We start from the raw sequence: 16,206 nt of genomic DNA on the forward strand, positions 1-16,206 counted from the left end.
TTCATCCAGCTCTACAGCTTGTTATCTTACTTCCTGCCACCTTTTTTCCCAGCTGATTTATTCAAATGATGTGCTATTTTAAGGGAATGAACATTCTGTTTTACTTCTGAAGCAGGCGAGTCCAAAACAAAACTCCAAAATTGTCTCCCTTTTATTTCCTTCTCCCCTGAAGGTATTGACTATTTCACTTACGCAATGTCCCAAGCACCCCAGTAAGCAACCCTCTGCTTTTTCAGCAAAGCTTGTGCCAAAAATTCAGGCATGAGTCATAAAAATTCAGTAAGATCAGGCAACCTGTTTGACTGTGGTTGACTTTGTAGCCAAGCCCAAAGTTGTCCTCAACGTAGCAACCACGTGAATGATTTTGGTGGGCATTGGTGCATAGGTGTTAAGATTTCATATTGACCATTGCTTGCTGCTGAATTACACTCTCTTTCTTCACCTGCGCTCTACCTCAAGTCTACCTCTACCTCTACCTCTACCTCTTTGGCTCATTCTCTGCTGACATTTCAACCTGAACTATTTCCTTGGCAGCTTTTTATCAGCGGTATCTTGCTTTTGCATTCTCAAGGGCAGGGTGTGGAGGGAGGTTACAGGTGGAATATGGGAACTAAACTCACACTGTTGGTGTCAATCTGAACCACAAACTAACCAGCTTGAGCTAACCGGTCCCCCTCGGAGGACTACCGGGGCCAATACTGTAATGAAACAGTCTTATATCACACCCAATCTTCCTTCCAGAGAAATTCACAGTACAATAAGCTCACATTCTTTTTGAAGATTTATTTCCCACTCTCACTATCACTTTTATTTGCACTTCAAGTGGAAGAACCAACCTTGGCAATATTTTCCAGAGGAAAACCAAAACTGGCCAGGTGAAATTAGGCTGCTGACTCACTATGAGTTTGCTTTCATCTGTTGGCTAATTTCACTCCCTCTAACCCAGTGAAAGCACTCTCTGTTAATGTCAGCAGATTCAGCAAAAATAACAAGTTGGAACTCTTCCTCATCTATGTGGTTTAGTGGTTTGGAAATATGGGAGGTTACAGAAGGCCATTCAGCCTTTTGAGCCTTCTCCACCACTTGATAATTTCATGATCGAACTGAGCATGCTATCAGCTCCACTTTGCTGTCTGCCCCTTCATAACTCTGGACTCCCTTGTCTATTAAAAAAGCTACTTACTGCTTATCCCCAAAGCATTGGAATGGCTGCATTATTGAGTGATGCTGCACAGAAGACCATTCAGGCCATTGCGCCTGTGTCAGCAATTCTATTTACCAGTCAGTACCAAACCATTCAATGGTTGCATAAATATTGGCAATGGCAGACAGAAAAACATTGACTCTCAGGGTAGGTCACAATGGATCATAGAATCCCTACAGTGTGGAAACAGGCCATTCAGCCCATCAGATTCACACCAACACTCTGAAGAGCATCCCACCCAGACCTATCCCTCTACCCTATCTCTATAACCCTGGCCAATCCACCTAGCCTACACATCTTTGGAATGTGGGAGGAAACCCAGGCAGACATAGGGAGAATGTGTAAACTCCACACAGACAATCACCCAAAGCTGGTATTGAACCTGGGACCCTGGTGCTGTGAGGCAGCAATGCAAACCACTGAGCCACATTAATTCATATTTTTACTTTGATGTAAGAAATCCTTTATTTCACAGTCGTTTTTGAAGATAATAGCTATTTGGAAAGGCTGGATGCACTCAGCATTTCCCTCTGGTAAATTTGGAGTAAAAGAAAAATCCCTTACCTACAGTACCCCTGCTGTGATGTGCTAGGTTATTATACCATCCATCATATCGTTGAACTTCCCAGTTCAATGCTGCACCTAAAATGGAACAGAAATTGTATGAACAAGGTTGAAAAGATCTTATTTAATAATACATTGCTTAGGTTAATCATAGAATCTATCTATGTCCTCTTTAAAACCTTTCAGTAATCTAGCCTCCACAACTCTCAGGGTAGAGAATTTCAGACATTCAATGCCCTTTGGGAGGAGAAATAAAAATCCTCTTATCTTGTAACTATGTCTCCTAGACTGAGACTCCTCCAGTAGTAGAAACATCTTCTCCACATCTACTCAGTTAAACCCCCTTAAAATCTTGTATGGTTCAGTTCCCAACCCCCCACCCCCCATTCTTCAAAACTCTAATGAATAAAGGTCTAACCTGGTTAGTCATTCTTGATAAGTCAACCTCTTCAATACAGGAATAAGCCTAATTAATCTCTTTTGAACTGCTCCAATATCTGTTAATGCCATTTTAAGTACAGGGACCAAAACTATACATCGTACTCTAGGCATGACCTCACCCACACCCTGTACACTTTCCTATTTTTAAACTACTGTGCCTTAGCAAAAAAGGCAAATTTCAAATTGCCTTTATAATTACTTGTTGCACCTGTATGCTAACTTTTTGTGTTTCATGCACAAGAATTTCCAGATCTCTTAGTTCTGGAATTTTTTGGAGTCTCTCTCTATTTAAATAATAAACTACCTTTTGATTCTTCTGACCAAAGTACATGACCTCATACTTACTTACATTAAACTCCATCTGCTAATTTTTTTCCCACTCACTCAATCTATCTGTATCCCTTGCAGATTCCTTATGTCCTCATCACAAATTGCTCTCATGCCTATTCTTGTATCACAGCAAATTTAGATACTTTATTCTCTGACCCCTCTTCCAAATCATTGCTATAGATAGTAAATAATTGAGGCCCAGGACTGATCCTTGTGGGACTCCACTAATTATGTCTTTCCAAACTGACCTACTAATCCCAACTCTCTGTTTTCTGTGAGCTAACCAATCCTCAATCTTTGCTAATATATTACTTGCAATACCGTGAGATCCCATCTTGTGCATTAACCTTTTATGCAGCATTTTATTGAATGCCTTCTGGACATCCAAAGACACCGTGTTCACCAGTTTCCTTTTTTAATTCCTCTTGTTGTATCCTCAAAAAGTTCTAGCAAATTTATCAAACATGACTTCTCTCTTAGAAAACCATGCTGACTCTGTTCCATTAACTTAAGCTTTTCTAAATGTCCTGCTAATACTTAGTCCTTAATAATGGCCTCTAGCATTTTCTGAATCACAGATGCTTGGCTAATGGTCCAATAGTTTCCTGCTTTCTGTCTCCCTCCTTCTTCAACAAGGACATTAGATTGATGGATTTCCAATCCACTGGAAGCTTTCCTGAATCCAGTGAGCACTGGAATATTTTGATCAATGCTTCCACTGTCTCTCCTTCCTGCAGAGATTTTGTCTTCAACACATAAGCTGCAGCGCACTGGCAATTAATGCAATGAAGGTCAGATCCTAGGAACATCAACTGATCTGAACCAACCAGATTAGAACCAAATAATAACAATGAAAATCAAGGCCGATGTATCTGAAAACTGATTTCATTCTCTGTTTGAAGGTAGCCAGATGCCAAATTTATAATCTAGGAAGCAAGCGGAGCATTACACTTGATTCACTCACCTATACATCTTAAAATGCTTCAAATGATGAGTTAGGATTTGGAGTTCAAAGACTGGTGTCATGTAGCTAATAGCAGCAGGTACTTTGCACCACGTCACATCAGGTCAATCTGGAGGACCTATTGGGTCTGTTCCTCCTTCTCCTAATTTGTAATTTCATTTGTTTCTAATTCATGTTACACAATCATCAAGATTTCCCTCTCTTATGATCCTAAGCTCCATCCTACATTGTGCCATCTGATCCACAATGCATATCTAAAGCCAAGCTCCTCCTTTTTGGGAAGCAGATTCATCATACATCTCTACTGTACTTGCTTGAATTCTCTCCATAAACCTGATCTCTTGCTACTTCTACCAAAACCTATCCTTTGTGCTATGTGTTGGCATCCTTACTCAATTCTTCTACTGCACCTCATTGTCCATATCTGTGTGACAGTCCAGACAAAGTGTTTGTCTCCAGAAACATTGTCTTGACTTTTTGGCTTCCAGCTTACTGATGGAGATGTTTTAAATTATTGAGCATTCCCATTCCATTTTTGAATATTTATAGAAGTAATTCTAGCAAACATTGGGCAACACAATTGGGCTCCCTCTCTGGCCTTGAAATAGTCTTCTGCTGTTGTTGGAAGTTAAAATAACTCCATTGAGGCCGGTATCCCATCACCAAGTCACCCTTTATTTACACATGCACTGTATTTGACATTGGTCTAGCTTCCTCAGAGTCAGCTCTCAGAGTGAAGAGAACCTCTGACAGAACCTTCCTGCTCCTCTGATGCTGCTTGACCTGTTGTATTCATCCAGCTCTACACCTTGTTGTCTCAGATTCTCCAGAATCCGCAGTTCCCACTATCTCAAAACCTCTGACACTCCTGTTTATATCTGTCAGCCAGGGCTCCCTAATTGGACCAGATTAACAGCCCCAATCAGGGATCTCATATTGAATGAGGTCCACCTGGCCGACCTCATTACAATCACTAAAGACTTTGTGCCAATTTACAGAAAAAATTGGTTAAGTAAGTAAGTAATTCTCATTCCAAACACTCATCCTGAGCTAATTACTTCTAAGTAATTCTTAACTATTCACTTTGCAGCAACGAAAGGCTGCTTTTCATTTCCAGAAACACCTCCCAAAAATGTGATTTCCCCAGTATTGCGATGCATGGGGAACGCTTGATTGCAAAACTGCTCTGAATAGCCTGGTGAACTGATGAGTGACTCATAGCCAGTAGAGTATACAGGACACTTTGTTTTTGCAACAGTGTCCATGGTTACGGCATTGCTTGTGTAACTCTGTGACTTCCTGAGCTATTCCCACTGAAGGAATATCAATAATACATTTCCCAAGTATCCCATCCCATAATCAACGTATGCCTGGAAATAGGCACACCTCAAGCAGAATCCAAAAACCCAAGTAATAAATTTAAATTAAAAGGACATAATTTCATACGTTTTCTTCTCTCTTTCTTATCTTGTATAATATTTAACTCTCCTTTTGTTGTGTTGCTTGTGTGAGCACTTGATGCATAAACAGGGGAAGAGTTCATTTTTCCAGCACTAGATAAAAGGTGAAGTCACCAGAGTCCCAGAGGGGTGCCTTATCAGACAGAGATGCCTGGTGGTAGTTTAACCTGAGGGTCATCACACCTGAGGAAAGGGGAGAGGTTCAGCCAGAACAGGAACTGAACTTGTGCAGGTGCCGTCACTCTGTATTGCAAACCAGCCAGCTGAGCTATCTGAGAGAAATAAGCCCAGCAGCAACCTATTTTGATCAAGCAGATTGATAATTCACGGGCCAGACCTGATACATTCAACATGCTTTATGGCTGGCAAACCGAAACGAATGTAAGAAGGCATTGTAATTTCAAACAGTGTAGGAAGATTGCACTCATATAAAGCTACAGAACAAGACTTGCACTTTTATAGCCTTTCATAACCTCAGAACTTCCTAAACTCTAGTCAGCACCATTTCAAAGAGTAGTCACTTTGTAAAGACAGCAGTCAATTTGCACACAGCAAGTCCCCACAAACAACAAGCCAATGGATATTATCTACCTGAACTTCAAGAAGGCCTTTGACAAGGTGCCGCACAGGAGGCTGCTGAGTCAGATAAGGGCCCACAGTGTTAGAGGCAAGGTGCTAGCATGGAGAGAAGATTGGCTGTTTGGCAGAAAGCAGAGAGTGGGGATAAAAGGGTCTTTCTCAGCATGGCAGCCTGTGACAAGTGGTGTTCCACAAGGGTCATTGCTGGGACCACAACTTTTCACTTTATACATTAATGATCTAGATGAAGGAACTGTGGGCATTCTGGTTAAGTTTGCAGATGATACAAAGATAGGTGGAGGGACAGGTAGTATTGAGGAGGTGGGGAGGCTGCAGAAGGATTCGGACAGGTTAGCAGAGTGGGCAAAGAAGTGGCAGATGGAGTACAACGTGGAAAAGGGTGAACTCATGCACTTTAGTAAGAAGAATAAAAGCATGGACTATTTTCTAAATGGGGAGAAAATTCAGAAGTCTGAAGTGCAGAGAGACTTGGGAGTTCTAGTCCAGGATTCTCTCAAGGTAAACTTGCAGGTTGAGTCAGTAGTCAGGAAGGCAAATGCAATGTTGTCATTTATTTTGAGAGGACTTGAATATAAAAGCAGGGATGTACTACTGAGGCTTTATAAGGCGCTGGTCAGGCTACGTTTGGAGTATTGCGTGCAGTTTTGGGCCCCATATCTCAGGAAGGATGTACTGGCCGAGGAGGTTCACGTGAATGGTCCCAGGAATGGAAACCTTGACATATGAGGAACTTTTGAGGACTCTGGGACTATACTCATTGGAGTTTAGAAGGATGAGGGGGGAAACTAATTGAAACTTACAGAATACTGAATGGCCTGGACAAAGTGGATGTTGAGAAGATGCTTCCATTGGTGGGAGAGACTAGGACCCGAGGGCACAGCCTTAGAGTAAAGGGAAGACCTTTTAGAATGGAGATAAGGAGAAACGTCTTCAGCCAGAGAGTGGTGAATCTTTGGAATTCACTGTCACAGAAGGGTGTGGAGGCCAGGTCATTGACTACATTTAAGACTGAGATAGATAGGTTCTTGATTATCAAAGGGATCAAGGGTTACGGGGAGAAAGCGGGAGAATGGGGTTGAGGATCTTATCAGCCATGATTGAATGGCAGAGCAGACTCAATGGGCCGAATGGCCTAATTTCTGCTCCTCTGTCTCATGGTCTTATGGTCTAACAATGTTGTGATGACCAGATAATCCATTTTGCTGACATTGATTGAATTGTAGAATCATAGAATCCGTACAGTGCAGAAAGGCCATTTGGCCCATTAAGTCTACACCAACCTTCCAAAAAGCATCCCACCCAGACCCAGTCCTCACCTTATACCCATAACCCTGCATTTAACTGACCTAGCCTGCATATCACTGGACACTATGAGGTCATTTGACATGGCCAATCCACCTAACCTGCACATCGTTGGACTATGGGAGAAAACCGGAGCACTCAGAGGAAACCCATGCAGACACAGGGAGAATGAGCAAACTCCACATAAACAGTCACTCAAGGTTGGAATCGCACCCAGGTCCCTGGTGCTGTGAGGCAGCAGTGCTAATCATGTAGCAACTGTGCCGCTGAATATTGAATGATTTACTGAGAAGATCGTTGCCAGTTTCTTCAAACCCAAAATGGTCGAGATGGGCTACAATATTCACCATTCTGGTCAAACTAGAACAGTCGTGTTGATTAAACAGAGTGAAGTTTATTGTATTATAGCTACAACTTACATGAATATGACCTACATTGTTACAGAGATCAATAGGAGAACACAACCGAAATAACTGCGGAGAGGCCAGTATCTGTCACAAAGTCACCCTTTTGTGCACAATGCACTGGCCTTGACCAGCCAGCTCAGAATCAGTCCCTGAGTTCAGGAGGTTCTCTGAATCCCCTGTTTACATCTGTCAGCCAGGACTCCCTGTTTCATTTATAGAGGACGTCAGTGATGTACATTTATTCTTTATGTCGATCTGCGTGGTTTCTGCTTTGACAGATGATAGTTTTTCTTTGCAGCATGTTTGTTTGTCTCCTCTTATTGGTAGCTTCTATGGAGTTGTATGCAGCACATCTTCACTTTGTGTCAGCAGAATTTGGTTCTCATTCTGCCTGTAGGTCTGTGATGAAGTAAACAGACTGATTACCTCAACTTCTTGAATATTTTGGGCTCTCAGTGATTAAATTATTGGTAAAAACAATTTGTTCATATCTTAAATGTAGTGATTGGAATGATGACCAGGTGGATCTCACTAACTATGAGATCCTTGATTGGGGTTATTAACCTGGGCCAATCAGGGAGCCCTGGCTGACAGATATAAACAGGAGATTCAGAAGTTCTCCTCATTCCAGGGGCTGGCTCTGAGCTGGCTGGTTCACTTGTAAATAAAGGGTGACTTGGTGAATGGATACCAGCCTCTGTTCAGTTATTTCACTCAATTTAGGTCACTTGAAGATATATTCTTGCAAAATGTGATATTTTTGTTTTGTTGGGAAGGTGGGGAGGTCAGCTATTTTTCTTGATCTTGTCCCTTCTTATCAGCTCAGTCCCAAAGGAAGACATGAATTTGGAGTGGATGGTTCTTCACTGTGCCATATCACAATCTGTTTAAATGTTGTTGTAGATGCTTCTATTGCCGGCTCGGCTTCCTCTTGAGTGGTGCAGACTGTTCACTTGCTGCCTCCTCACTTGCTCTCCTTCTCAAACTTTGGAATCTGAACGCTTTTCTATTTTAATAAAAACATTTCAGCCAAACTACCATAATCACAACTTTCTATCTCATTTATGGTATTAAACATCTTTTTATGCCAATGCAACTAACTTCAGGAGATTCTGCTTCTTGTTTAAAGTTCTGCAGCTTGCAAATGTGATTTCCTATTTTGTCTTTAAAGGGTTAATTCTGCTGTGATGGTGCATCTCCTGTGTTTTTCTGGTGTAATGAAGGGTTATCCTATGTTTTGCAGCTGTAATTAATATTCTCCAGCCTTCCTGAGTCTTGGTAAGAGTCCTGCCATGTTCTGGTCTTTGAAAACAATTTGCTTGTTAAAACAAAATCATGAACATCTTTAAATTGGCCAGCGCTTTTCTGCTTGGTTAGTTGGTTGGTTGGTTCGCGATTGCCCCAGCCTTCCAATCCTGCATTATACACGTTCGTTCTTGTAGCTTTCTTAGCTTCATTTTTCTGACCCTGTCACATGGTATCCACATCCCTTAGAAGCGATATTTCGTGATTCAAAACTGCAATGTTTAAAAAAATTATTGCCCCTACTGCCTGAAATACCATGCGATTTAAGGTTTCCTCTTTCGAACAAGGGATTTTTGGTTTGTCTCATGCGATCCTTGATGTCCAGTCTGTCTACCAGTTCTATGAGGATATGGGATCATTTCCACAGATGCAGTATCACCTGTACCTTGGTCTTGGAGCCTTTCAGACCAAAATACGACAGTGACCATCGCAGATCTTCTTCAGAATAGTGCAAAATGGCTTTTTACATCAACCTGAGAGAAGGCAGGTAGTTCCTTTGTTGGCCTCACCTGCTTCCATACTGCAACATTCCTTCAGTGCTGCACCGAAGTGTCAGCCTAGATTTCAAGTCACAGATCTTTGGAGTAGGTCTTCTATTCACAGCTTTGTGGCTCAGAGGTGAGACTGCTTCCAAGAGTCATGATGACTGAAGAAGGGTTCCATCCCGAAATGTCAACTTTCCTGCTCTTCTGATGCTGCCTGGCCTGCTGAGTTCCTCCAGCTCCACACTGTGTTATCTCCAACTCCAGCATCGGCAGTTCTTACTATCTCTCATGATGCATTTCTTTTCATTTTGATACTGAGGGACAAGATACATGCATATTTGGAAGAAAATGGACCAGTTAATGACAGGCAGAATGATTTTATTTGGGAAGGTCATATCTCACCAACCTGATTGAATTTTTTGAAGAGGTGACAAAAATAATTGATGTAGTTTATGTGGACTTTAGTAAGGCATTTGATAAAGTCCCACATGACAGATTCGTAAAATCACATGGGAATTGGGGTGGGCTGGCTAGATGGATACAAAACTGGCTTGGCCATAGAAGACAGAGGGTAGTGGTGGAAAGGTGTTTTTCAGAATGGAGACCGGTAACTAGTTCCACAGGGGTCAGTCTTAGGTCCTCTGTTGTTTGTAGTAAATATAAATGATCTGGAGAATAATGTGGCTGGTCTGATTACTGAGTTTGCAGATGACATGAAGATTGATGGAGTTACTGATAATGCCGACGAAGGGATACTAACAGGATATAGATAGATTGGTGACTTGGGCACAAAGTTGGTAGATGGAGTTTAATCCAGACAAATACGAGGTGATGCATTTTGGAAGATTAAATTTAGGTGTGAAGTATACTGTAAATGGCAGAGCCCTTAGGAACACTAACATACAAGATGGATCTGGGTCGCAGTTCCCTACAAGTAGCAATACAGGCGTCCAAGGTGATTAAGAAGGCATATGGCATGCTTGCCTTCATTGGCTGGGGCATGGAATACAAGAGGTGGAAAACCATGCTGCAGTTATAAAAAAACTCTTGTTATGCCACATTTGGAGTACTGTGTGCACTTTTGGTCACGATTTGGAGGTGGAAGACCCACAGCAATATGGCTGACTCTGAACTACCCTCTGAAATGGCTGAGTAGACTGCTCAGTTCAAGGGCAATTAGGTAAGGGCAACATGCCAGCCTTGCAGTAAAGTTCAAATCCCACAGAAACATTAAGAAAGATAGCTACATGGTAATCACAAGAACATCAGGGATGTTGGATCGCAAGGGATTAAAAACTGGGGGAAAGGCACCTCTGGTTCCTGCTGTGCCATGTTTCTCTTTGAATGTGAACACTTAATAAAAGTTGAAACACAAACAGAAATTGCTGGACATTCTGAGGAAGAGTCACAGGACCTGAAACATTAACTCTGTTTTCTCTCCACAGATGCTGCCAAACCTGCTGAGTTGCTCTAACAATTTCTGTTCTTGTTTCAGATTTCCAGCATCCACAACTCTTTAGTTAATTTTAGTTATTAAAAGTCATTGGTTTCCACTGGTGCGGTGTCCAGTCTTTGTCATTAACAGCTCCCAGAACCTTATTCTGACGGTCCTACTGGATTTCCATAGGAAATTTCCCAACATAATTTCTTAAAGAAAGACCAGTGGAGGAATGCCAGTCAGAACAGATTACACTATGTGTGTCCTATACATATATCACACCATCCTCTGTGAACAAAGATGTGCATCCTTTAATAAATAGGTAAAGAAAATATTACTGTGAAAATAGGTGTCAATGTAATTAATGTAAGTTGCTATTCGTCTTATTACAATTTTATACATTTATATTTTTCTATTTTGATTCCCTCAATCATTTTACTGAAATGTTGCTAATTTGGAAGTTCAAGCTTCACATTGGAATTCTAAATTTCCATGACTGCAGTTCTTGAAGCCAAACATTTGCAAAACGTTGTATGAAAGCTTGCATATATTTTTGTGTCACTATACGATGTTTAATTGGCTTCCTTTAAATTTAATGTCTGCACAGCTTTCTGTTCCATACAAATGCGCAAAAGTGCAGCCGGGACTGTATGACTCTCCAAATAGATTTCTGCTTGAGTTAGATTTGGTTCTAGTTATTTGTGACAGAATTATGGTGGTAAAATCAGCCTTTCAAGATATAATTGCTCATGCATTATTCAGTCAGGTATCTGGCACAAATATCTTGTTCTTTGTCACTCCCTTATTTAAAAGTATGCCAGCAATAAGTGCTACCAACCTTTGCTGGAACATATTCCATCTCTACATTAGAACATGGAGTATTAACTTACTGGTAAATGAAAAGTGACACAGTAACAGAGCCCAGGGAAAGGCCAGAAGTATTGCATTATTCATTGTGGTCTTCATCCTTTCAACTGTTTAAACCTGTGCGATTTGGAGTGTCCACCTTCGTCCGTCAACTATAGTAAAGAAACATAAGTGGGAAAAGAGGTGTTAATAATGTGTAAGACATGTGGAAGTTTTAATGTGTCTTTATATGCATGAAAGATGACAGCAGTGCAATTCAATTTGTGCACTTCCAAGCACAGGCGGCACAGATCTTAATGAAAAAATAGGAAGTATGTTGATGCATTGGAGATGGTGCAAAGAAGATACGTAAGGATGATACCAGTACATGAGCTAATAGCTATTATATTAGCAGAGGCATCGGTTAGCTTAGTTGGCTGGATGGCTCATCTGCAATGCAGAGTAATGCCAACAGCATGGATTCAATTTCTGCACTGACTGAGGTTACTATGAAGGACTTTCCTTTTCAACTTCTCTCCTTGCCTGAGATGTGGTGACCCTCAGGTTAAACTACTAGCAGTTGTCTCTCTCTAGTGAGAAAGCAGCCTTGTGGTCTGGTAGGATTATACCAACTTTACCTATCGGAACCGTCTGAGCCTCTCTCTTATTAGAAACCAAATTATTTTGAGATGTGATCTGATAGAATTTTTAAAATTATGATAGCTTTTCATAGAGTTGAAGTGGAGAAGATGCTTTCACTTCTGCAGATGTCCAAAACTAGCTGGCATAAATAGGAAATAGTCACTGATAAGCCTAACAGAGAATTTGGGAAGGACTAGTGGCCTTAGAGGATGGTTAGAATGTGGTCTGTGGTGCTCAAAGAGCAGCGGAGTTTGATGCATCAGGATATGATAAAGAGGGGGTGGATGAGGAGGCATAGGCCAGTCAGGCCATTTGGCTTATTTCTGTGCTGTGCAATCTATATGAATTTCATTTTAAACCACGTGAAAATACTCTTGAGAATATCGATCAGTTTTTGTCACTTACTGGTAAAACAAGATATTGGCAAAGTTCCCATTGAGATTAAACAGTACACACCCGCTTTCAAAAAAACTTGAAGAACATAAGTTCCAATCTTTTAAGACGTAAGTTGGAAATCAGATAACATTGATATAGCACTGAAGATCGGCTAATAGATTTACAGAGGTTTCACGCAAGCATCCAGCTCATCATCATCAACACAGGAGCAAATTACTGCAGACGCTGGAAGCTGAACTGAAAACAGAAAATGCTGGAAATCCAAGTAGGTCAGGCAGCATCCATGGACAGACAGCAAGCTAATGTTTTGAGTCTAGATCAACACAGTGTGGAGCTGGAGAAACACAACAGGTCAGGCAGCACAGAGGAACAGGAAAGTTGACGTTTCAGGTTTACACCCTTCATCAGGTGTAAATCCAAAACATTGACTTTCCTGCTCCTCCGATGCTGCCTGGCCTGCTATATTCCTCCAGCTCCACACTGTGTTGACTGTGACTCCAACATCTGCAGTTCTTGCTACTTTTGGATCTAGATGACTCATCATCAGAGTTGAGTACTTCTGAGCTCTGATGAAGAGTCATCTGGGTTTGAAACGTTAGCTTGCTCTCTCTCCATGGATGCAGCCTGACCTGCTGTGATATCCAGCATTTTCTGTTTTCAGTTATCATTATCAATGTTCTGTTAGCCTGCCCCCCAACCTACTTGATCTAACCCATCTGTATATTCTTCCATTTCCTTCTCCATTAAGTGATGATCTAGTTTCCACTTTAAAGCATTTGTGACATTTCCTTCACTAACTCCATGTTGTATAAACTTCTACATTTTAATTGCTTTAGAGAATAAGATCTCTCCTCATTTCTCCTATGAGTATATTGGTAACTTATTTATATTTGTAATTCCTTGATCAGGGCTCCCCTGACAAGTAAAAGATCCTCTCTAGTTCCTGTCTATCAACTTCAGAATTTTAAAAGCTTCAATTTGATCACTCCACTGCCTTCTCTTTTCTAGAGAGAAAGTTTGATGACTATCCAGTGTTTTCTGCTATTTATAATCACTCATTTCTAGTGTCATCCTGAAGAGGTCTTTGGGATTTACTATGGTAGTAAAAGACACTAGATAAATGCAAGCTCTTTCTGTCTTGAGATTATCATTCTCAGAAGGAAAACTGTTTGACTGCAATGCAACAGAGTGACAATTACAATATGAACATCATTCAAGCTTAAAGGCTAACACAAAAGAGAAATTTGCACTGCTCTTTATAAATTGAGCTTCAGATTCTATCTTTGTCTCCTTACTGTTAATATCCATACCTGTCTTCCCTGTGTGAACTCGAGTACAAAGTGAACCCTAATGTCCATTTATATGGAGTCAGACCCATTAAACATCAATATTTCCATTCCTCAGAATACGTGTAATAGATGTTCTAGAGTCATTACCATCCTTGGCAGATGATGAGGTTCTCCTGGCTATTGAATAATATTAGAGCTAACTAATGTCATCGTTTCCAAAAGTGGTTACTGTCGAAACTAGCTTTGAGATGTATACAGTTTTTAGTATGTCTCACTGTTGCTGACAGCTGCATTTTGCCCAATTGGCTCACTACAAACAATGCCATATTTAAAATGCCGACCAGCAGTATTGCTATTTATTTAATGCTGTGTTCGCTTCAGAGGCTATTTGATCTATCATCATTGATCCATGCTTCCATTCTTTGTAGCTGCATCTGGACACCCCTGTTTATGCTGAGGGCCAATATTGGAACCAACTCCTCTGAGCTCTACTTCACTAAAGTGTCCTCCAGCTGAGGTAGAAATCTGTAACATCAACTTCCCAAAAGGTCTTGACATTGGAAGTGATTGTTAAAGATTAGAGATAGTCCTAAACACCCCTGAAAGGTAAATAAAGCATTTATATAGCATCCTCCACTACCACAGGACATCCAAAAGATCTTTTAAGTCTTTAAGTACCAAGCACAGGCAAGTGGCACTAGTTTAGTTTGGGAACCTGGTCAGCGTAAATTAGTTTGACTGAAGGGTCTGTTTCCATGCTATATGACTCTATGGAAGAGTCAAATGCAGTAGATAATACACAAAGCAAAATCTTATGAACCAGCAATTAATTAGTTCACCTTTCTAAGTGACATTGGTAGAAAGTTAGTTTCAAGAACTTGTCTGTTTTTCTTCAAATGCTCACATTAGGGAACTTTGACTTGACATCTGAAACATGATACATCAGGCAATGCAACACTACCTCAGACCTGTGTGGAAATCAGCTCAAATTGTTTTGGGGTTTAGAGGCAAGATTCCTGCCACTGCACCAAGACTGACATTAACATCTGAATACAAAACCAAAGTTTGGCTGCCCATTATAGGAAGTGCCTGATTTTCATGACAATCAAATCCAACACAAAAAACAAAAATGGCTATTGTGTTGGATTACTAGGCTACAATGGCAGCTTTACGCCCAGGGAGTGAGTTGATGTTTGCCAGATCTGGGAAAAAATTCCACTCATTAGCACCATGGAAATGACAGAACAAGAGACAGAGCAATAGCAAAGAACTAATGCAAAAAGAAAGAGGACAAAGAAAATGAAGGGCAGCAAAAGAGTAGCCAAATAGAAATAGAGAAATGGCAGAAGCATAATATCGGGGAGAGATAATAGGAAACGGAACTGAACAATAGGACTTGAAGTGGAGGGAATATAGAGAGTTACAGCGATAGTAATCGAAGAAGGTGAAAAGGGAGAAACATGAATCAGGCAGAAACAACACTTAAAGATTTCACTGGCTCATTCAAAGCAATGGTATGTCATATGAGCATAAATAATATCAGTTTGCGAAAGAAAATATAGATTTTCATTCATAACAAACTCTCTATATATACATAAATTACTTTTATGTTATGCAGAAAATGCTTTTCAATAGTTCTACACCATAGATAAAATTAATACACACATGAAGTGTAACTTTTGCATCGCATAATAATTTCAAACTTCAGCTGAATTGACATTTTGTTTACATTGTTTTAAAGACCAGTGGTTAAAAATAATGGAGTCAAAATTATTGCAAAGCAGCCTTAAAAGGACACAACATACCTTGTGAAAACTTGCTTGCTCTCCGTCACTCATGTAGAGCTTCACAAGCAGAGGGCTATATCACTTGTGCTGATTTGTTAAATAAAGCTGGCTCTAGGTCAGTAAGGAGAGATTTGTTCTGGTCTAATTTATATTCATTGCACAGAAGCACGGAAGAACTACTGGATTATATAAGATCTGTGATGACTGCATCACGACGGTTAAAAAAACACTCTTTACATGTGGCACGAAACCACAATGCTAAAATGATTGCTGCATGACACACCCCTAACTGACTTAACAAAAGTAGGCATCAGTTATTTTAATTCATGTTTTTCATTAAATGTCCTCCATATCCACCCTACACCAAATACTGTCTCAAGACGTAACGGTTTTCTGCCCACGAAACAAGTTAGAGAAAGGATGTGAACTATTCCTATTTGTGCAAAAGTAAATTTTCTGCTTGTCTGAAATGGCACAGTAACCCACCTCACCCCAACAATCTGGGCTGGAATCCAAATAAAGGTCATAGTTCTCCTGATGTTCTGATCATAGCTAGTCCTCCAAAGCATAACAACCAGATTAACTGGTTCACTGTCTCATTTTTATTTATGGGATCCTGCCAGCATACAACGACTGGCGTTTCTGCCCATCAAGGATTGATTGCATTTCTCATGTAATCCATTGTTTGAAGTGCTTTGGAAACAAATGAGTTCTCATTGTGGTTCAGTCCATCACATTTTTGCCAC

The 16,206-nt window shown here is 40.6% G+C and overlaps 1 protein-coding gene across 1 annotated transcript in view; it reads right to left on the reverse strand.

Moving 5' to 3' along the window:
* The window catches only part of LOC109915384 (dual oxidase 1-like), a 110,369-nt gene extending 94,607 nt beyond the window's left edge, over positions 1–15,762 (reverse strand). Inside the window, exons 1-3 of the mRNA XM_048617038.1 lie at positions 15,479–15,762; positions 11,391–11,519; positions 1,769–1,846 (exon numbers count right to left, since the gene is read on the reverse strand). Coding sequence (XP_048472995.1) covers positions 1,769–1,846; positions 11,391–11,466 — 154 coding nt within the window. The 5' untranslated portion in view covers positions 11,467–11,519; positions 15,479–15,762. The remainder of the gene's footprint in view (positions 1–1,768; positions 1,847–11,390; positions 11,520–15,478) is intronic.
* Positions 15,763–16,206: the final 444 nt, after the last annotated feature.

Source organism: Rhincodon typus, chromosome 36, assembly GCF_021869965.1.
Source record: "Rhincodon typus isolate 14 chromosome 36, sRhiTyp1.1, whole genome shotgun sequence".
Taxonomy (NCBI): domain Eukaryota; kingdom Metazoa; phylum Chordata; class Chondrichthyes; order Orectolobiformes; family Rhincodontidae; genus Rhincodon; species Rhincodon typus.